The sequence below is a fragment of the Pseudophryne corroboree genome, chromosome 2 (assembly GCF_028390025.1).
Source record: "Pseudophryne corroboree isolate aPseCor3 chromosome 2, aPseCor3.hap2, whole genome shotgun sequence".
Classification (NCBI taxonomy): domain Eukaryota; kingdom Metazoa; phylum Chordata; class Amphibia; order Anura; family Myobatrachidae; genus Pseudophryne; species Pseudophryne corroboree.
Genome location: NC_086445.1, coordinates 917,098,458 through 917,119,742, shown reverse-complemented (window position 1 = coordinate 917,119,742; position 21,285 = coordinate 917,098,458). Strand labels below are relative to the sequence as shown.

The window sequence follows — 21,285 nt, the reverse complement described above, 5'->3', positions numbered from 1 at the left end:
ATGGCAGTGACATTCAGGACCATCTTAATTAACATAAAGGTACACATTGCAGCTGCCCAGGGTCCCATGATTCTAGGAGCCTTTGAGCAGGGGTGGGCTCGGGCTGGTGACTATGGAGCATCTTGGGAGCCAAGTAGTGATTTCTGCTCAGCCGTTCTGATTGTGAATTATATGCAATCAGAGTGGCGAGGCAGCATTCTCTACCAGCCTGCAGCCAGACAGTGAATGACTGTGATTATGCTGAATGGTGGATAGCTGGAGCTATCCACCACTCAGAGTGCTGATAGCCATTCACTGTAGGAAAGCATGCGGAGAGATGGTGAGGGACCGCAGGAGGGGTAAGCTATGATTCAAAAAGAAAAAAATTATTACCGTGAATGGGTGGGTAGGGCCCGCAGCGCATTGCTTTGCCCAGGGCCTATGATGCTGCTAATATGGCCCTGATGCCATTGCTGAGGTATGAGGCACACAGGCATTATAGACTCCTCACAAGAACACAAGAAAACTTAGAGTAAGAGAGAGTATGGGGCCAGTGTAATTGCCTGTGACTTGCAGGCATTAGTGAGTTCCCAGCAACTCTGACCGATGTTTTAAAGGGGTAATTATTTAAAAGATAAATACAGCAGGATATTACATTTACCTCCTATATATCATTAAAGGTTGCACGATAATGAAGACCTGGGAATATATAAATATGTAGCAAAAGAATAAAATACAGAAAGTTATGTGCGCCATGCTGTTTGCATCTCTGTATGGGCTGAACAATCTGACTCATGTTTTACCTTAGCCAAGTGAACTTCCAGCTTATTTTTTGCATCCTTTGTCTCTGCCACGCGGTTTGTCAGTGCTAAATTGACGGTATCGCACTGCTTGCGCATGTCACTCGCTGTTTCAGACAGGATGCTGTCAGTCATAGCCTGCAGTGCAAACGCACTGTTCCTCTGCTTCTCTGCTGTCACAATGTTGGTGTTGCTATAATCTTCCCATTCAGTGGGTGTCACTGAGCTGCCAATGCAGAGATAGCTGTAAATATCCAGTTGTTATACTGAGAAGTAACAATGGCATGAAAATACTGGGGGAATTCAACTAGATGTGATGTGCTGTTCCAGAATGGCTCATCATTTCACTGGTGTCACAAAGTTTTATGGAAAACCTGCAATGTCGGTTTGGCCAATATGTGCAAATCCGAGTATCGCGTTAAATTGAATCAGCCCCAATTTCAATATTGTTTCGTTTTTCTGACATATATATATATATATATATATATATATATATAAAGCTATCAAAGTCTGGTGAGTGCCCCTGAATTGTGTTTTTATATATATATATATATATATATATATATATACACACACACACACACATATAAATACACACACGCACACACACACACACACACACACACACACACACACAGACACACACACACACACACACACACACACACACACACACACACACACACACGATATCCCGCACTCTCACCCATAAATACACACTGGCTGGGGTGTCTAATCAGAGTCCAACCCAATGCTTTGGGAGACCTATAATACAGTACAGAGTGTCCCACGGGGGGAACGATAGCCCTCTCCAGATTTAGGGGTACATTTACCAAGCAGTGATAAGAGCCAGTGGAGATATTTCCCCATCAACCAATCAGCAGCTCTGTATCATTTTATAGTATGCAAATTATAGATGTTACTTCAGTGCTGATTGGTTGCCATGGGCAACTTCTCCACTGGCTCACTTCTCCACTCTTATCACTGCTTAGTAAATGTACCCCTTAGTAAAAAAAAAAAAAGGAAAAAATATTTATTTATAAATCCAAAGCAAAAGAGCATACTATTAAATCAGGATACTGACGTTTCAGTCCCAGGACCTTTCTCAAGGTACTGTAGTCAGCTTGGTCACCAAAGAAACGGGGTAATGTAGAACAAACAGGGAGGGGACCAGGGGTAGAAGTTGTGTATATGGCCTACAGCCACTTCCTAACCAGACACTTCTCCTATAAATATACACTTCATTTAAGTATATTTCCTGTTAGAGTAAAATCTCCCTTTTGCACATTTTTCATACATGTCCATTCTATTTACTTATAGGTTTGAACCTATAGGCAACTAACATCTGTACAATTCCCTGTAAGAATTCTTACTTTCCCTGGATCGTTGCACAGTCAGAAGCATATCTGATGTCTTGATGGTTGTTTGTTAATGTGCTGCAGTGATCATCAATTTTCAAGGCTTGAAACTTGTCAGTCAGATCCTTCTCCAGTGAGTATCGAGCTGATCGGCTCAGTCTGCAAATATCAGAGAATAAATAGGCCATCGATTAGTAAATAAACATCACCAGTCATTGCTTCAAGAATCGCAGCTGAGAAATTCAAACGTTGTCCATCACAAATACTGGGCCTGATTCAGGTGTGGCTGGAGGGGGTGTAGTCATGTGACCGGCGGTCAGGAGACCGCCGTTCACATTACCTCCCCCTACATCCCGCCCCCTCATAATCCCTACGGTCAGTATGCCGACCAGCAGGGACTATTGTCCACAGCAGGGACTATTGTCCACAACACCCATAGAGTGGGAATAGAACCCGCGGCGACCGCATGGAGCCCGCAAGGGGCTTGTTGCGCTCAACACCCCCCCTCGCCAGCATTCTGCCACCGGGATCCAGTGGTCGGGATGCTGACCGCCAGGATACCCGGCGCTGGTAACGCGATACACATCCGGCTGGAGGTGCTGTGGCTGACTCCTCCATGGAAGCAGCTGCAATAGCACTAATATGTTAATGCTACAGAAGGCGTTAAGCCTCCTACATTGATTGCTAATCTGAACTGTGTCCTAGGATGCAGCATCAGATCATCTGCGACATCATCGGCCAGCTGCGTGACCCATGGGGTTGTGCAAGCCAGGCCGCGGCAGACAGTGTTGGACTGGGGCATGAAGGGCCCACCGGGGGGAATGCTGTTGTAGGGGCCCATGCTTAAAGGTGTAGCCAGGTTCCAGTGAAGGTATGGCCAGCCACCACAGAGGTTTGGCTAACCATTACATGTTCTGTACCCCTTGGTAAATATATAATAAACCAAATTATTGTGAAGTATAATGTAACATATGTATAATGCATAAATTCAGTGCACTAGGATAGTCTGGAACTTGATCCCTAGAGGAGGAGGAGGGCCCACAGGTAGTAGGGCCCACCGGTGGTTTCCCCTGTTCCCCTGTGGGCCAGTCCAACCTTGGCTGCAGATCCAACAAAGAGTCCAGGAAATCTCCATCTTCCAACAGAGATCCAGGTCTCGTCACTCACCAATAATGGCAGCAACACGCCTCTGTTTCGGGAAACGGAGGTAACCACTGACCCCTCCTCGCCCCCCAAAATGGCAGCAGACTGTCAATCACTGATAGCCTGCTGCCGATCTGCAGCCGACATTGCAGACATATACAGTGTTGGACTGGGGCATGTAGGTCCCGCCGGGGGAATACAGTGGTAGGGGCCCATGTTTAGGGGTGTGGCCAGTCTCTAGAGGAGTTGTGCCCAGCCGCCACATTAGTTTGCTAACCATTTTGCATGGGTTGGTCCCCTAGATAAATATATACAGTAAATACTGTAGTGCATGCATGATAATGTACTAGATTAATAACAGCACAGTCTGGAACCTGATCCCCAGAAGAGTGGGTGGGGCCCCTGGCAGTAGGGCCCACCGGTGGTTTCTTCTGTACCCCTGTGGGCCAGTCCAACCCTGGACATATACTGCACATGCACCGCTGCATGTGCAAAGTACCTAACAGTGTCACTGCAAGTGGTTGCATTCTCAGACGCAGAGCATCCTCCACAGTGGCCATGCTCAGATGTCCACACTGCATATTCATAGGGCCGGTGAAAGTGTCAATCCTGGACGCAAGGGTGCGCTGCTGAGGGACTGTCGGTAAAGCAAATCCACTAGTTCCATTGTTCTACAAAGTGACACACCAAGGACAGAAGTCAAATAGATGTTTTTGTTGTAGCATTCCGTACACTCATGTACGCTCTTTCAGTCAGGTGTACTATGTTATACCGACACTTGGGATCCCGGCGCCCAGCACACCGGCGCCGGGATCCCGAGTGTCGGCATGCCATCAGCGGGGCGAGTGCAAGACAGCCTATTTATTCTCCCTCCAGGGGTGTTGTGGACACCCCAAGAGGAAGAATAGTTGTCGGTATGCTGGCTGTCGGGATCCCAGCGTCGGTATGCTGAGCGGCGGGATCCCGACAGCCGGCATATCGAATGCCTCCCCTGTCAGTCAGTGCATCGACAGTCACCTAATTTTAGTATGACGAATGCAGCAACTAGAGATGTGCTGTTTGGTTCACCAGAAATCCCAATCCACCCAAATTTTGCGGATCCGAACTAAATCCAAAACTTGTTCAAGATCATCAAAGGTGATCCGATCTGAATCTCGGTTTGAATCTTGCTGCAGTTCAGATTTTCAATCCAAAATTTGGGGTTTTGGCTTGCACAAAATAACATGATTTTAGCTGTTTTTTAAATTTTATCAATGATTAGCAATTTTTTTTTCAACGCTCATTAACCAAACCAAAAACTAATTCCGAACTAAAACACTTTCGGGTGTTTTGCCAAAACAAAAACACGATTATGAATTAGAACCAAACCCAAAAAATGGGGGTCGGCACACATATCTAGCAGTAAGTAGCCTATGCAAAAATAAAAATGACAAAGGTAAAAGAGGAATCTATAGTGGGGGGGGGGGTTCTCTAATTAAATTACATTTATTTGACCAGTGAAGTCTTTCCGTGACTTTAATCCCAACCTCACTTCTGATCTGATGTGAGGTTTTTGGGTGTATTTGTCCTTTAGATAGGAAATTGCTGCTTCTATTTGCAACTAAATCATACCAGTGGCGTATCTGGGTTCGGTATTTAATACCAGCGACATCCTGACACTGAAGATCCCATCTGCCGATGGGGTAAGTATTTTAACCCTCCCCCCTCCCCTACCTTACCCTAACCCTCCTAGGCGGGTGGCTGTGGCTAACTCTCTGGGGGTGGTGACTACAGTTAACCCTCGGTGGGGTGGTGGTTATGGCTGACCACCCCTCTAGTGCCTAACCCTAACCCACTAGTGCCTAACCCCTATCCTCCCCCACCCCGTGCCCTAACCCTTACCCCGATACTTACCTTTGGGATGTCGGCTGATGGTGTTCCGGCGCCTGTTTCCTGAGTGGTGTCAGGATTCCGGCGTCGGCCACATCCCTCGTATCTATAATGGGTGCAGGGTATGCAGTGCACATGGGAATTTCATCTCACCTATAAAATCTCATCTCTATATCATTTCAATACATTTGCCTGTTTTTCCAGAATGTCCACGTTGATTCTAACATTATAGGGAGCTCTCCTGGACTGCCTGGTAAAATACCTCAGCTGGTTACTTTTCTTGCGGCTCATGGCCCAGTGTGTTCAGATTCCTGTATCCTAAGAATGGTCTGACAAAATATCTAGGTAGCCGGTGCGATCATCACTTCTTCAGCAAGGACACTGCTTTCTTCCCTCAATGCTTAACAACACTATGGGGGTAATTCTGAGTTGATCGCAGCATCAAGTTTGTTAGCAATTGGGCAAAACCATGTGCACTGCAGGGGGGCAGATATAACATTTGCAGAGAGAGTTAGATTTGGATGGGTTATTTTGTTTCTGTGCGGGGTAAATACTGGCTGCTTTATTTTTGCACTGCAATTTAGATTGCAGATTGATCACACCCCACCCAAATCTAACTCTCTCTGCACATGTTAAATTTGCCTTCCCTGCAGTGCACATGGGGGGTAATTCCAAGTTGATCGCAGCAGGAATTCTGTTAGCAGTTGGGCAAAACCATGTGCACTGCAGGGGAGGCAGATATAACATGTGCAGAGAGAGTTAGATTTGGGTTCAATCTGCAATCTAATTTGCAGTGTAAAAATAAAGCAGCCAGTATTTACCCTGCACAGGAACAAAATAACCCACCCAAATCTAACTCTCTCTGCAAATGTTATATCTGCCACACCTGCAGCTGCAGTGCACATGGTTTTGCCCAACTGCTAACTAAATTCCTGCTGCGATCAACTTGGAATTACCTAGAGATGAGCGGGTTCGGTTTCTTTGAATCCGAACCCGCACGAACTTCACTTTTTTTTTCACGGGTCCGAGCGACTCGGATCTTCCCGCCTTGCTCGGTTAACCCGAGCGCGCCCGAACGTCATCATGACGCTGTCGGATTCTCGCGAGACTCGGAATCTATATAAGGAGCCGCGCGTCGCCGCCATTTTCACACGTGCATTGAGATTGATAGGGAGAGGACGTGGCTGGCGTCCTCTCCATTTAGATTAGATTTAGAAGAGAGAGAGAGAGAGAGATTGCTGTGATACTGTAGATTAGAAGAGAGTGCAGAGTGCAGACAGAGTTTAGTGACTGACGACCACAGTGACCAGTGACCACCAGAGACAGTGCAGTTGTTTGTTTTATTTAATATATCCGTTCTCTGCCTGAAAAAAACGATACACAGTCACACAGTGACTCAGTCTGTGTGCACTGCTCAGCCCAGTGTGCTGCACATCAATGTATTGTATATAAAGCTTATAATTGTGGGGGAGACTGGGGAGCACTGCAGGTTGTTATAGCAGGAGCCAGGAGTACATGATAAATAATATTATATTAAAATTAAACAGTGCACACTTTTGCTGCAGGAGTGCCACTGCCAGTGTGACTAGTGGTGAGCAGTGCCTGACCACCAGTATATTAGTAGTATTGTATACTATCTCTTTATCAACCAGTCTATATTAGCAGCAGACACAGTACAGTGCGGTAGTTCACGGCTGTGGCTACCTCTGTGTCGGCACTCGGCAGGCAGTCCGTCCATCCATAATTGTATTATATACCACCTAACCGTGGTTTTTTTTTTCTTTCTTTATACCGTCGTCATAGTCATACTAGTTGTTACGAGTATACTACTATCTCTTTATCAACCAGTGTACAGTGCGGTAGTTCACGGCTGTGGCTACCTCTGTGTCGGAACTCGGCAGGCAGTCCGTCCATCCATAATTGTATTATAATATATACCACCTAACCGTGGTTTTTTTTTCGTTCTTTATACCGTCGTCATACTAGTTGTTACGAGTATACTACTATCTCTTTATCAACCAGTGTACAGTGCGGTAGTTCACGGCTGTGGCTACCTCTGTGTCGGAACTCGGCAGGCAGTCCGTCCATCCATAATTGTATTATAATATATACCACCTAACCGTGGTTTTTTTTTCGTTCTTTATACCGTCGTCATACTAGTTGTTACGAGTATACTACTATCTCTTTATCAACCAGTGTACAGTGCGGTAGTTCACGGCTGTGGCTACCTCTGTGTCGGCACTCGGCAGGCAGTCCGTCCAACCATAATTGTATTATATACCACCTAACCGTGGTTTTTTTTTCATTCTTTATACCGTCGTCATACTAGTTGTTACGAGTATACTACTATCTCTTTATCAACCAGTGTACAGTGCGGTAGTTCACGGCTGTGGCTACCTCTGTGTCGGCACTCGGCAGGCAGTCCGTCCAACCATAATTGTATTATATACCACCTAACCGTGGTTTTTTTTTCATTCTTTATACCGTCGTCATACTAGTTGTTACGAGTATACTACTATCTCTTTATCAACCAGTGTACAGTGCGGTAGTTCACGGCTGTGGCTACCTCTGTGTCGGCACTCGGCAGCCCGTCCATAATTGTATATACCAGTGACCTAACCGTGGTTTTTTTTTCTTTCTTTATACATACATACTAGTTACGAGTATACTATCTCTTTATCAACCAGTCTATATATTAGCAGCAGACACAGTACAGTGCGGTAGTTCACGGCTGTGGCTACCTCTGTGTCGGCACTCGGCAGCCCGTCCATAATTGTATATACCACCTAACCGTGGTTTTTTTTTCTTTCTTTATACATACATACTAGTTACGAGTATACTATCTCTTTATCAACCAGTCTATATATTAGCAGCAGACACAGTACAGTGCGGTAGTTCACGGCTGTGGCTACCTCTGTGTCGGCACTCCGCAGCCCGTCCATAATTGTATATACCAGTGACCTAACCGTGGTTTTTTTTTCTTTCTTTATACATACATACTAGTTACGAGTATACTATCTCTTTATCAACCAGTCTATATATTAGCAGCAGACACAGTACAGTGCGGTAGTTCACGGCTGTGGCTACCTCTGTGTCGGCACTCGGCAGCCCGTCCATAATTGTATATACCAGTGACCTAACCGTGGTTTTTTTTTCTTTCTTTATACATACATACTAGTTACGAGTATACTATCTCTTTATCAACCAGTCTATATATTAGCAGCAGACACAGTACAGTGCGGTAGTTCACGGCTGTGGCTACCTCTGTGTCGGCACTCGGCAGCCCGTCCATAATTGTATATACCAGTGACCTAACCGTGGTTTTTTTTTCTTTCTTTATACATACATACTAGTTACGAGTATACTATCTCTTTATCAACCAGTCTATATATTAGCAGCAGACACAGTACAGTGCGGTAGTTCACGGCTGTGGCTACCTCTGTGTCGGCACTCGGCAGCCCGTCCATAATTGTATACTAGTATCCAATCCATCCATCTGCATTGTTTACCTGAGGTGCCTTTTAGTTGTGCCTATTAAAATATGGAGAACAAAAATGTTGAGGTTCCAAAATTAGGGAAAGATCAAGATCCACTTCCACCTCGTGCTGAAGCTGCTGCCACTAGTCATGGCCGAGACGATGAAATGCCAGCAACGTCGTCTGCCAAGGCCGATGCCCAATGGCATAGTACAGAGCATGTCAAAACCAAAACACCAAATATCAGTAAAAAAAGGACTCCAAAACCTAAAATAAAATTGTCGGAGGAGAAGCGTAAACTTGCCAATATGCCATTTACCACACGGAGTGGCAAGGAACGGCTGAGGCCCTGGCCTATGTTCATGGCTAGTGGTTCAGCTTCACATGAGGATGGAAGCACTCAGCCTCTCGCTAGAAAACTGAAAAGACTCAAGCTGGCAAAAGCACCGCAAAGAACTGTGCGTTCTTTGAAATCCCAAATCCACAAGGAGAGTCCAATTGTGTCGGTTGCGATGCCTGACCTTCCCAACACTGGACGTGAAGAGCATGCGCCTTCCACCATTTGCACGCCCCCTGCAAGTGCTGGAAGGAGCACCCGCAGTCCAGTTCCTGATAGTCAGATTGAAGATGTCAGTGTTGAAGTACACCAGGATGAGGAGGATATGGGTGTTGCTGGCGCTGGGGAGGAAATTGACCAGGAGGATTCTGATGGTGAGGTGGTTTGTTTAAGTCAGGCACCCGGGGAGACACCTGTTGTCCGTGGGAGGAATATGGACGTTGACATGCCAGGTGAAAATACCAAAAAAATCAGCTCTTCGGTGTGGAGGTATTTCACCAGAAATGCGGACAACAGGTGTCAAGCCGTGTGTTCCCTTTGTCAAGCTGTAATAAGTAGGGGTAAGGACGTTAACCACCTCGGAACATCCTCCCTTATACGTCACCTGCAGCGCATTCATAATAAGTCAGTGACAAGTTCAAAAACTTTGGGTGACAGCGGAAGCAGTCCACTGACCAGTAAATCCCTTCCTCTTGTAACCAAGCTCACGCAAACCACCCCACCAACTCCCTCAGTGTCAATTTCCTCCTTCCCCAGGAATGCCAATAGTCCTGCAGGCCATGTCACTGGCAAGTCTGACGAGTCCTCTCCTGCCTGGGATTCCTCCGATGCATCCTTGCGTGTAACGCCTACTGCTGCTGGCGCTGCTGTTGTTGCCGCTGGGAGTCGATGGTCATCCCAGAGGGGAAGTCGTAAGCCCACTTGTACTACTTCCAGTAAGCAATTGACTGTTCAACAGTCCTTTGCGAGGAAGATGAAATATCACAGCAGTCATCCTACTGCAAAGCGGATAACTGAGTCCTTGACAACTATGTTGGTGTTAGACGTGCGTCCGGTATCCGCCGTTAGTTCACAGGGAACTAGACAATTTATTGAGGCAGTGTGCCCCCGTTACCAAATACCATCTAGGTTCCACTTCTCTAGGCAGGCGATACCGAGAATGTACACGGACGTCAGAAAAAGACTCACCAGTCTCCTAAAAAATGCAGTTGTACCCAATGTCCACTTAACCACGGACATGTGGACAAGTGGAGCAGGGCAGGGTCAGGACTATATGACTGTGACAGCCCACTGGGTAGATGTATGGACTCCCGCCGCAAGAACAGCAGCGGCGGCACCAGTAGCAGCATCTCGCAAACGCCAACTCTTTCCTAGGCAGGCTACGCTTTGTATCACCGCTTTCCAGAATACGCACACAGCTGAAAACCTCTTACGGCAACTGAGGAAGATCATCGCGGAATGGCTTACCCCAATTGGACTCTCCTGTGGATTTGTGGCATCGGACAACGCCAGCAATATTGTGTGTGCATTAAATATGGGCAAATTCCAGCACGTCCCATGTTTTGCACATACCTTGAATTTGGTGGTGCAGAATTTTTAAAAAAACGACAGGGGCGTGCAAGAGATGCTGTCGGTGGCCAGAAAAATTGCGGGACACTTTCGGCGTACAGGCACCACGTACAGAAGACTGGAGCACCACCAAAAACTACTGAACCTGCCCTGCCATCATCTGAAGCAAGAAGTGGTAACGAGGTGGAATTCAACCCTCTATATGCTTCAGAGGTTGGAGGAGCAGCAAAAGGCCATTCAAGCCTATACAATTGAGCACGATATAGGAGATGGAATGCACCTGTCTCAAGTGCAGTGGAGAATGATTTCAACGTTGTGCAAGGTTCTGATGCCCTTTGAACTTGCCACACGTGAAGTCAGTTCAGACACTGCCAGCCTGAGTCAGGTCATTCCCCTCATCAGGCTTTTGCAGAAGAAGCTGGAGGCATTGAAGAAGGAGCTAAAAGGGAGCGATTCCGCTAGGCATGTGGGACTTGTGGATGCAGCCCTTAATTCGCTTAACAAGGATTCACGGGTGGTCAATCTGTTGAAATCAGAGCACTACATTTTGGCCACCGTGCTCGATCCTAGATTTAAAGCCTACCTTGGATCTCTCTTTCCGGCAGACACAGGTCTGCTGGGGTTGAAAGACCTGCTGGTGACAAAATTGTCAAGTCAAGCGGAACGCGACCTGTCAACATCTCCTCCTTCACATTCTCCCGCAACTGGGGGTGCGAGGAAAAGGCTCAGAATTCCGAGCCCACCCGCTGGCGGTGATGCAGGGCAGTCTGGAGCGACTGCTGATGCTGACATCTGGTCCGGACTGAAGGACCTGACAACGATTACGGACATGTCGTCTACTGTCACTGCATATGATTCTCTCAACATTGATAGAATGGTGGAGGATTATATGAGTGACCGCATCCAAGTAGGCACGTCACACAGTCCGTACTTATACTGGCAGGAAAAAGAGGCAATTTGGAGGCCCTTGCACAAACTGGCTTTATTCTACCTAAGTTGCCCTCCCACAAGTGTGTACTCCGAAAGAGTGTTTAGTGCCGCCGCTCACCTTGTCAGCAATCGGCGTACGAGGTTACATCCAGAAAATGTGGAGAAGATGATGTTCATTAAAATGAATTATAATCAATTCCTCCGCGGAGACATTGACCAGCAGCAATTGCCTCCACAAAGTACACAGGGAGCTGAGATGGTGGATTCCAGTGGGGACGAATTGATAATCTGTGAGGAGGGGGATGTACACGGTGATATATCGGAGGGTGAAGATGAGGTGGACATCTTGCCTCTGTAGAGCCAGTTTGTGCAAGGAGAGATTAATTGCTTCTTTTTTGGGGGGGGTCCAAACCAACCCGTCATATCAGTCACAGTCGTGTGGCAGACCCTGTCACTGAAATGATGGGTTGGTTAAAGTGTGCATGTCCTGTTTTGTTTATACAACATAAGGGTGGGTGGGAGGGCCCAAGGATAATTCCATCTTGCACCTCTTTTTTCTTTTCTTTTTCTTTGCATCATGTGCTGATTGGGGTGGGTTTTTTGGAAGGGACACCCTGCGTGACACTGCAGTGCCACTCCTAGATGGGCCCGGTGTTTGTGTCGGCCACTAGGGTCGCTAATCTTACTCACACAGTCAGCTACCTCATTGCGCCTCTTTTTTTCTTTGCGTCATGTGCTGTTTGGGGAGGGTTTTTTGGAAGGGACATCCTGCGTGACACTGCAGTGCCACTCCTAGATGGGCCCGGTGTTTGTGTCGGCCACTAGGGTCGCTAATCTTACTCACACAGCTACCTCATTGCGCCTCTTTTTTTCTTTGCGTCTTGTGCTGTTTGGGGAGGGTTTTTTGGAAGGGACATCCTGCGTGACACTGCAGTGCCACTCCTAGATGGGCCCGGTGTTTGTGTCGGCCACTAGGGTCGCTAATCTTACTCACACAGTCAGCTACCTCATTGCGCCTCTTTTTTTCTTTGCGTCATGTGCTGTTTGGGGAGGGTTTTTTGGAAGGGCCATCCTGCGTGACACTGCAGTGCCACTCCTAGATGGGCCCGGTGTTTGTGTCGGCCACTAGGGTCGCTAATCTTACTCACACAGTCAGCTACCTCATTGCGCCTCTTTTTTTCTTTGCGTCATGTGCTGTTTGGGGAGGGTTTTTTGGAAGGGCCATCCTGCGTGACACTGCAGTGCCACTCCTAGATGGGCCCGGTGTTTGTGTCGGCCACTAGGGTCGCTAATCTTACTCACACAGCTACCTCATTGCGCCTCTTTTTTTCTTTGCGTCATGTGCTGTTTGGGGAGGGTTTTTTGGAAGGGACATCCTGCGTGACACTGCAGTGCCACTCCTAGATGGGCCCGGTGTTTGTGTCGGCCACTAGGGTCGCTTATCTTACTCACACAGCGACCTCGGTGCAAATTTTAGGACTAAAAATAATATTGTGAGGTGTGAGGTATTCAGAATAGACTGAAAATGAGTGTAAATTATGGTTTTTGAGGTTAATAATACTTTGGGATCAAAATGACCCCCAAATTCTATGATTTAAGCTGTTTTTTTGTGTTTTTGGAAAAAAACACCCGAATCCAAAACACACCCGAATCCGACAAAAATAATTCGGTGAGGTTTTGCCAAAACGCGTTCGAACCCAAAACACGGCCGCGGAACCGAACCCAAAACCAAAACACAAAACCCGAAAAATTTCAGGCGCTCATCTCTAGAATTACCCCCTATGTGCCAGCGCAAGAGTAAGCGTGAGGCAACAGCAGGCCATCTTGGAAGTGTCAATGCACCCACTACATGAAGCACCCCTTGCTTATATTTTATCAGTAGCAGTAGATTCTAATATATTGTAGCACAATAAAATATGCTGGCGCTATATAAATAAATGGTAACAAATGTTAATAAATATACAAGGTAAAAGGAACCTTTACCATACATATGAAAGAATATTAGCTTTATCTATAAACAGTGTCGGACTGGGGCATGAAGGGCCCACCGGGGGAATGCAGTAATCGGGGCCTATACTCAAGGGTGTGGCCAGCCTACAAAAGGGGTGTGGCCAGCCTCTACAGAGGCTTGAAATACACAATAGTCTAGTGCAGTGTAATGCAACATATTGTTATGCACACCAGTGCCTGCAGGAAAGCACTGGTGTCAGAACTGTCATGCACTCCAGTGTCTGCAGGAATGTACCGGTGTCTGAACTGTTATGCAAAACAAATGGACTCACAGACAAACTGGGGAACATGACATAACGTACACAGAAGGTAATAGGGTAACAAAATACACACAAAGTGAACAGAGAAGCCCAGAGGCTAAGGAACTGGGTATCTCCTTTGTATTAGAACTGCACAGATGGAAAAAGCAAGATGTTGTGTTTTAATACATAGAGAACCCGAAATGCTGTTGCTAAGGGCAACAGCAAAACCCTAAAGGGTTACCAACGGGTGTGGCAGTAAACTCCTTGGTCAGAGATGGAATGATAGACACAAGGAGAGTCTCCACAATCCTATTTCTCACTTGCAGTGCACAGGTTTTAGCTTACTGCCACTAAACTGACCCCTGACACCTAGCACAGTGAGACAGGATTAGACAGGCAAGTCTTAGAATACAGCCGCAAACTTGCTAAGTTCACAGAGTGGTAACAGAACCCCAGCAAGCTAAACGACTGACTCCAGTCTTACTGCTAGGTCTGGATTGGCAGAGTGTAATACCAAATCCCCAGGCCTATTTGCAGTAAGCAACAAACAAATACAAAGCTACACAGTACTGGCTAACTTTCATGAACTGACTAACCAACAAAGATTCAGCAGCATCTGCTTACCCTGAAAAGAGGCCTTATAAAGCAGGTGCTGTCCACGCCCCACTCAGACCTCACAGACTGTGAGCACAAAAACCAGCACCGGATCCCCTGCCGTGCACAGAGCCTATAACCACTGCACAGCAAAAGACCCGAACCGGAGTATCAGCTGCGCTCAGGTTACTCCACTAGCACTTGTCTCCCGGTTGCCATGACGACGTGGCAGCACAGGGCAGGAGACCCTAACAGTACCCCCCCTCTGACGAGGGGTCAAAGAACCCCTACCACCGGGTTTATCGGGGAACTGCGAGAAGAAAGAGCGTATCAGTCTGGGGGCATGAAGATCACAACTGCACACCCACGACCGCTCCTCCGGGCCATACCCCTTCCAGTGCACCAAAAATGACAGCCGACCCCGAACCACCTTGGAGTCAAGAATCCTTTCAACAACAAACTCCCTCTGGCCACGTATCAGAAGAGGGGAAGGTCTTCCACTGGAAGAAGGATTACTAATCGCCCGTTTTAAAAGGGAACAATGAAATGTTTTATTGATACCCAAAGAACGGGGCAGATCTAACTGAAATGCCACCGGATTGATAACCCTGGTGATCTTATAAGGGCCGATGAACCGGGGCCCTAACTTATGAGATGGCTGTCTCAACTTCAAATTCTTGGTAGACAACCAGACGAAGTCTCCTAATTTGAAGCTGCAGGGTCTTTTCCGCTTATCAAAAACCCTTTTGGTCACTAATGACACAGACACAAGGGCTTTCTTCACTTTCCGCCAAATACCTCTAAGGACCGAAACCACAGAGGAACCACCAGGCGTGGAGTCCAGGGGGTCAAAAGAATTGGCCTTAGGATGATGCCCATACACACAAAGGAAGGGAGAGATCCCTGTAGCAGAGTGAGCCGCGTTGTTATAGGCAAACTCCGCCATGGACAGATGAGCAACCCAGTCAGTCTGACACTTAGAGACATAACACCTGAGGAACTGCTCCAAGGACTGGTTCACCCTTTCAGTCTGCCCATTAGACTGCGGATGGTAGCCTGACGACAAGCTGACAGAAATCTGGAGATCGGAACAAAATGCCCTCCAGAATTTGGCCACAAACTGGGATCCGCGGTCAGAGACCACATCAAGTGGCAACCCGTGGAGACGCACAACATGCAGCATAAATAATTCAGACAGGCGTCTGGCTGATGGCAGCCCAACCAGTGGAACGAAGTGCGCCATCTTCGAAAACCTGTCAACGACAACCCAGATGGCTGTCATCCCCGAGGATTTGGGCAAGTCCACCACAAAATCCATTGAAATGTGGGTCCATGGCTTAGATGGGATAGAGAGTGGATGTAATGGGCCAACAGGAACCCCTCTAGGAGTCTTATTTCGGGCACAGATGTCACATGCCCGAACCCACTGATCCACATCCTTAGCCACCGAGGGCCACCACACCGCCCTAGATAGCAACTCCCGAGTTCTGGCAATACCCGGGTGACCTGCCGACTTCTTGGCATGGAATTCCAGGAACACTCGCTGTCTTAACCTAGGAGGCACAAACAAAAGACCTACCGGAAGGTCTGGAGGAGCCTGCTCCTGTGCTCTAAGGACTAATGATAAGAGGTCCTGGGTAATGCCCACTTTAATACATGATGGGGAAACAATGGGCAACGGCTCCTCGGTGGTCTCCTGGATTGGAGCAAAACTCAGCGAGAGCGCATCAGCCTTGATGTTTTTTGACCCAGGGCGATATGTTATCAAAAAATTAAAGCGAGCAAAAAACAAAGCCCATCGTGCCTGCCTGGCATTGAGACGCTTCGCTGACTCTAAATATGCCAGATTCTTATGGTCAGTGAGAATTGAGACCACAAACTTAGCCCCCTCAAGCCAGTGTCTCCACTCCTCGAGTGCATCCTTAATAGCCAACAATTCCCGGTTACCCACGTCATAATTCATCTCGGCAGGCGAAAATTTACGGGAAAAGTAAGCACAGGGATGAAGGCGATTATCAGACACTCCCATCTGAGAAAGCACTGCCCCAATACCCATCTCAGAGGCATCCACCTCCACCACAAAAGGACGCTCTGGATCTGGGTGTCGCAGCACCTTGGCCGAAACAAATGCCCTTTTGAGACGGGCAAAAGCCGCTTTAGCCTCACAAGACCAGTGAGCAACATCCGCCCCTTTCTTAGTGAGTGCCACCAAGGGCGCCACTATAGACGAAAATCCAGCGATAAATCGTCTATAAAAATTCGCAAAGCCCAGGAAACGCTGAAGCGCCTTCAAACTAGTGGGCTGCACCCAATCCAGGACTGCCTGTACCTTGGAACCCTCCATTTGGAAACCTTCTGGGGAGATAATATATCCTAGAAATGCGATTTGCTGAACTTCAAATTCGCACTTCTCCAGCTTCGCCCCAAGCCGGTGGTCTCTGAGTTTCTGGAGGACTAAGCGTACATGCTTCCGATGTTCCTCCAGGGAATGGGAGAAGATTAGGATGTCATCTAAGTATACAACTAAGAATCTATCCAAATATTCCCTGAGCACATCATTCATGAAATCCTGGAAGACTGCCGGGGCATTACAGAGCCCAAAAGGCATCACCAAATATTCATAATGCCCTGAGTGGGTATTAAAGGCAGTCTTCCATTCATCCCCCTCTCTTATTCGGATTAGATTGTACGCACCGCGTAGGTCAATCTTAGAAAAAATGGTGGCAGTACGAAGCTGGTCAAACAAGACCGAAATGAGAGGCAGTGGGTATGAGTTTTTAATCGTGATACGGTTCAATTCCCTGAAGTCGATGCAGGGTCGCAACGAACCGTCCTTTTTACCCACGAAGAAGAACCCCGACCCAACTGGAGACTGTGAAGGTCTGATAAATCCCTTAGCCAAGTTCTCCTGAATGTACTCTGCCATAGCCTGAGTCTCAGGACGTGACAGGGAGTACAACCTGCTCTTGGGAAGCTTAGCATTTGGCAACAAATCAATGGCACAGTCATAGGGGCGATGGGGAGGTAGTACCTCTGCAACTTTTTTGGAGAACACGTCCGCAAAATCTGCATAACACCCTGGCAATCCTGGCAAACTTAGCTGTGAGAGCCTGACTGGAAGGCTCAAGCAACTCCTGAAACAATCAGTACCCCAACTAAGAATCTCCCTAGAGACCCAGTCAAATTGAGGATTGTGGGCCCTTAACCAGGGTAACCCCAACACCAATGGGGCAAAAGTACAGACAGTCACATAAAAGGACAATTTTTCAGAGTGTGTGGCTCCAATAAACAAAGAAATCTGGCTAGTGCAAGAGGTAATTTTACCTTGGGATAATGGTTCCCCGTTTAACCCACAAATCTCAATTTCCGATGCCAAGGGTACTAAGGGAACAGAGTGTTTCAGGGCGAATTGGCGGTCCATAAAAACCCCGTCGGCCCCACTGTCCACAAAGGCCTCAGTCTTGACAGTTTGACCGAGGATCTTCAAGGTCACCGGAATGATAAAAGTCTTCTTGGGAAATTCTGACTTCTGGCCTGACAGGATATTTCCCATCACCCTCAGGCCCTGAAGTTTTCCGGCTTTTCTGGGCATGATACTACCACATGACCTTTATTCCCACAGTACAAACACAACCCCTGCTGTCTCCTCCGCGTCTTCTCACGCGAGGAGAGGCGGGTAGCCCCAATCTGCATAGGCTCCTCAGAAAATTCCTCAGAGTCTGAGGTTCCCTTGGGAAGGAAGGAAATCTCAGTCTCCCTTTCAAGCCTACGCTCTCTCAGCCGTCTATCCACCCGGATGGATAACTGCATGAGCTGATCCAAGCTATCAGGCAAGGGATATTGTACCAGTTGGTCCTTTATCTGGTTAGAAAGACCTCTTCGGTACTGGTGTCTCAGGGCTGGGTCATTCCACTGGGTATCATGGGCCAACCTCCGAAACTCCGTACAGTAAACCTCAACTGGCCTTCGCCCTTGCTTAAGGATCGAAATCTGAGCCTCGGCTGAGGCCGTCTTGTCAGGGTCATCATACAACATGCCCAGTGCCGTAAAAAAAGCATCAACACTTTTAAGCGACGGACAGTCAGGCTGCAACCCATATGCCCAGACCTGTGGGTCTCCTTGTAGCAAGGAAATCACTATGCCCACCCGCTGAATCTCCGACCCAGAAGACTGAGGCCTAAGCCGGAAGTATAGCTTGCAGCTCTCCTTGAAACAAAAGAACTGAGAGCGATCTCCAGAAAAACGATCCGGGAGATTTACTTTCGGCTCCTTAACCCCTGCAGGTGCTGCTGCTGCGGGAGCTCCACCAGCAGCCTGGGAGGTGTGCATTTTAATGGACAAATCATTAAATTGTCGAGTCAGGACCTGCACCTGATCGACCACCTGTTGCAACGTATTTTGAGGGGTATGCTCCATATTCCCACAAAATTTCAACAGGAGTATTAGGCTGCTGAATATGTTATGCACACCAGTGCCTGCAGGAAAGCACTGGTGTCAGAACTGTCATGCACTCCAGTGTCTGCAGGAATGTACCGGTGTCTGAACTGTTATGCAAAACAAATGGACTCACAGACAAACTGGGGAACATGACATAACGTACACAGAAGGTAATAGGGTAACAAAATACACACAAAGTGAACAGAGAAGCCCAGAGGCTAAGGAACTGGGTATCTCCTTTGTATTAGAACTGCACAGATGGAAAAAGCAAGATGTTGTGTTTTAATACATAGAGAACCCGAAATGCTGTTGCTAAGGGCAACAGCAAAACCCTAAAGGGTTACCAACGGGTGTGGCAGTAAACTCCTTGGTCAGAGATGGAATGATAGACACAAGGAGAGTCTCCACAATCCTATTTCTCACTTGCAGTGCACAGGTTTTAGCTTACTGCCACTAAACTGACCCCTGACACCTAGCACAGTGAGACAGGATTAGACAGGCAAGTCTTAGAATACAGCCGCAAACTTGCTAAGTTCACAGAGTGGTAACAGAACCCCAGCAAGCTAAACGACTGACTCCAGTCTTACTGCTAGGTCTGGATTGGCAGAGTGTAATACCAAATCCCCAGGCCTATTTGCAGTAAGCAACAAACAAATACAAAGCTACACAGTACTGGCTAACTTTCATGAACTGACTAACCAACAAAGATTCAGCAGCATCTGCTTACCCTGAAAAGAGGCCTTATAAAGCAGGTGCTGTCCACGCCCCACTCAGACCTCACAGACTGTGAGCACAAAAACCAGCACCGGATCCCCTGCCGTGCACAGAGTCTATAACCACTGCACAGCAAAAGACCCGAACCGGAGTATCAGCTGCGCTCAGGTTACTCCACTAGCACTTGTCTCCCGGTTGCCATGACGACGTGGCAGCACAGGGCAGGAGACCCTAACACATATCTACCATGTATAATACAAGTGCACAGTCTGGAACCTGATCCCTAGAGGAAGGAGTGGGCACTCAGGCAGTGGGGCCTACCAGTGGTTTCCCTGGTACCCCTGTGGGCCAGTCCGACCCTGTCTATAAATGATGTTCTGTACACCTATCAAAATTCCCCATACCACCACTATGCACTATACTGAACTGTATTGCTATATCGAGGAATGCTGCAAGAATGCTGTGTGAACATTTTCATAGTTATTTATGTGGTTGTTGAACTGTATTGCTATAATGAGGAATGTTTTAGCAAAACTTTCAGTATTTCTTTCAGAACAGTACACAGGGTGGTGAAGACTGACCTGATCTGCTCGGTCATCTGCTCTAAAGTCCTTTGCAGCAAAGCCATCACACCCTGGATCACCTCCACTTCCTTGATGAGCTCCCGTTCCACTTCATCATGAACCAGGTCTATTCCAACTCTTTTCTCTCTAGAAAATAATTATCACTCTGAGTAACAAACCTATGCTAGTAAATCACCAGATATATAATAGACGCGCTGAGTATGGAATGCCGGCGGCTGGGATCCTGGTGGTCAGCTTACCGACGCCGGGATTCTGGCTGCTAGAATGCCAGCAGGGGGGCGAGTGCAACAAAGCCCTTTGCGGGCTTGCCACAGGTTCTATTCTCACTCTATGGGTGTCGTGGACAGCCACGAGTGGGAATTGCAGGGCCAGCTCCAGGCACGTTCCAATAGAGCGGCCGAACAGGGCGCCACACTTTATGGGCGCCACTAGCTCTGGCCACCACATTGGAGCCTGGAGCCGTCCCTACAGTAGCAGCAGTGTCCGTCTCCTAGCCGAGACGTACACTGCAACACAGCCCTAACCCCCTACCCGCTAACCGGCGCCGGCCCTCGAGCCAATCAGATCTCGCGGTCCGGCAGCTGAGGCTCCTGATTGGCTGCCGGACCGCAAGCTTTGATTGGCTTGCGGACCGGTGCCTAGTTGTAGCTACACACCGACGCGGCCGCTGGAGACTGAGGGGCAGGAGAGGTGCACGCTGCGCTCTCCTCCCCACCCTCAACGAAAGAGCAGAAGCAGCAGCAGCCTCAGCCTCCCCGCACTTCAGAAGAGACGCCCGGTGAGCAGCCCAGGAGAAGGGGGGGTAGCATACCCGTCACTGTGTAGGGAATATCTGGCACTGGGGACATATCTGCACTGGGGGCATATCTGGCACTATGGGGACATGTGTATCTGGCCCTTGGGGCATATCTGGCACTATGGGGACATGTGTATCTGGCACTGGGGGCATATCTGGCACTGTGTGGGGCATATATGTATCTGGCACTGTGTGGGGCATATATGTATCTGGCACTGTGGGGCATATATGTATCTGGCACTGTGGGGACATGTGTATCTGGGGGGCATATCATGTGTATTTGGCAATGCTGGGGGGCATATCATGTGTATCTGGCACTGCTGCGGGGCATATCATGTGTAACTGGCACTGCTGCGGGGCATATCATGTGTATCTGGCACTGCTGGGAGGCATATCATGTGTATCTGGCACTGCTGGGGGCATATCATGTGTATCTGGCACTGCTGG

The 21,285-nt window shown here is 47.9% G+C and overlaps 1 protein-coding gene across 2 annotated transcripts in view; it reads right to left on the bottom strand.

Annotated features, from left to right (window-relative positions):
* TEKT1 (tektin 1) overlaps positions 1–21,285 on the bottom strand; it is a 105,425-nt gene that overhangs the window by 23,892 nt on the left and 60,248 nt on the right. For both annotated transcript variants that reach the window (XM_063956133.1, XM_063956132.1), the window contains exons 4-6: positions 20,040–20,168; positions 2,153–2,296; positions 783–1,005 (exon numbers count right to left, since the gene is read on the bottom strand). In XM_063956133.1, coding sequence (XP_063812203.1) covers positions 783–1,005; positions 2,153–2,296; positions 20,040–20,168 — 496 coding nt within the window. The remainder of the gene's footprint in view (positions 1–782; positions 1,006–2,152; positions 2,297–20,039; positions 20,169–21,285) is intronic.